Raw genomic sequence first — 2162 nt, forward strand, 5'->3', positions numbered from 1 at the left:
GCAGAGAAGTGGCTGGGTGGGTAGTTGTGTTCCTCTTGTTCTGCATTCCTACGCTGCTGTTGAATTACAGAAGGGGAGATGACACAGAGATGTAGGTTAAATGCACAAGAGAAGGAAAATGAGATAAACAGGGTTCTTGTCTCCTGCAGTGTCAGCCAGTCTTGGGTCTGGTTTTGTCCTTTGGCACTTTCCCACTCAGTCTTCTGCCTGCTGGCTGGTTGTCTTGTCTGGCTATCACCCTCTCTTTTGCTTTGGATTTAGTGTGGAAACTGAACATCCAGCACCATGACGACTCACGTCACGCTAGAGGATGCCTTGTCCAATGTGGACTTGCTGGAGGAGCTGCCTCTGCCAGACCAGCAGCCATGCATCGAACCACCTCCCTCCTCCATCATGTACCAGGTACCTCAGCTCACGGAGGTGGTGGGACAGGGAGGGTTGTTCCAGCAGCTCATGCAAAGCACAGGGGCACATGGTACTGTGAGAACTAGCCGAAAACATCTTGGGTTCAGCATGTTTAAGGAAATGTTCAGAACAGATCTAGCCACAAATCTGTTCCCAAAGACTTTAAAAGGAAAGCGCCAGAGATTGGTGAAGGGGATTTTTTTTAAGGCTGGGCAAAAATGAGGACCACAGTACATGAATGGGTAGGAAGAAGAAGATAAGATTTGTGATAACAGCAGAAAGTTCTCAGCAATGTTTTATTGTTCACTTATTTCTGTGCTTCCTTTTTATGATAGTGCATGCATCTAAGCAGGGCAAGATCAAAGTGCCACTAGCACAGCTGGAGCTGCTGGTCTGGGGAGCTGCTGGCAGGCTAAGGAGGGTAGCTACTAGAATCACTTCTTTGCCCTGAACAGCCTCAGATTTAGCTGCAGCTGCGCTGACCAAGCAAAGCTTGGCGTGAGCCCAGGGCACAGCTCAACCTCCTGCTTTTGGTTCCGCAGCAGGATGCCTGGGCTGCTTGGCCACCACACCCTGTACTATAGCACACACCCCGGGGTTAAATGTAATAAGGGGTTACTTTCTCCATCCTGCCGCTCCTGAATTCATGGCTTACCCATGGCAGTGTATAAATACGCTCACACTGTGATTGCTGTGCCTTGTTGCGCAGGGGTCTGGAATTACAGTATCTCTTTCAGCAGGTCAGACCCTGGGCTCATTCCAGAGCCTTAGTATCTCTGTGGGTTATCAGACCCAAAGGCCATTCTGGGCTGTTCAAATTTCAGCTCTCCTTGGAAAACCTTGATATCATTTCTTGCTTATCTCTTCTTACAATAACTTTTTAGCCTTTGCTGGCTTGTGTCCCATGAGGGACTCAGAATCCAACCTTATGGCACAGCTTATCATAGAATCATAGAATCATTGAATTTTAGGGGTTGGAATGGACCTTACAGATCATTTAGTCCCAACCCCCTCCTGCCATGGGCAGGGACACCTGCCCACTAGACCAGGTTGCTCAGGGCCTCATTCAGCCTGGCTTTGAACACTGCCAGGGTTGGGGCAGCCACCACAAGCTTCCTTTCTGGGCCACAAGTGTGTGCATACAGCTGGGCCTAAAAACCTCCTTTAAGCTGAATCTAGAGATGTTGGTCAAGCCTGTTTTTCCTAATCATGCTTGGTTTGTATGTAGCCCTCTCCCCTGCTAGCCAAAAATGCATATGCAGCCTCAGCTTTTGTTGTTACATTAGTCACATGTGATGTCCTGGAGGCACTAAGAAGAGCAGCCCTGTGGCCACATGTCTGTGCTCCTAGCTTTCCTACTTAAGAAATCAGTTGTTGAGGTGAGTGTGGTCACTGCAGTGCTAATGTCATTGCAAGGAGCAGCTCTGGGTGCTTGGGACTTCTGTCTGCCCTGCCCTCTAGCAGATACCATCAGTCAGCCTTGGCAGAGGAAATTACCCGAGCACAGAGCCTGTGAACAGGCACTCTGGGGAGCTGCTTTTCCATCCCCCACCTTCCTCTGTACTTTCTTGCTCCCCTGTCCCAACCCAAAGCACTAGCACAGCTTCCAAAACAACTGTTCACCCCAACAACTGTTTGTACTTGCAAGAGCAGCACCAACACTGATAATAGTACCTGGATGAGTGCTGACTTTCATATTTATGTTTTCCAGACAACTCATTCCCTGCCCTTTCAGTGTGTTTATTCTATGCAATTCC

General features: G+C 48.9%; 1 protein-coding gene across 1 annotated transcript in view; it reads left to right on the plus strand.

Annotated features, from left to right (window-relative positions):
• The first annotated feature begins 285 nt into the window (after window positions 1-285).
• LOC103799067 (cytoplasmic FMR1-interacting protein 2-like) overlaps window positions 286-2162 on the plus strand; it is a 42056-nt gene continuing 40179 nt past the window's right edge. Inside the window, 1 exon segment of the mRNA XM_009071361.1 lies at window positions 286-402. Coding sequence (XP_009069609.1) covers window positions 286-402 — 117 coding nt within the window.

This window comes from Acanthisitta chloris, unplaced genomic scaffold, assembly GCF_000695815.1.
Source record: "Acanthisitta chloris isolate BGI_N310 unplaced genomic scaffold, ASM69581v1 scaffold16723, whole genome shotgun sequence".
Taxonomy (NCBI): domain Eukaryota; kingdom Metazoa; phylum Chordata; class Aves; order Passeriformes; family Acanthisittidae; genus Acanthisitta; species Acanthisitta chloris.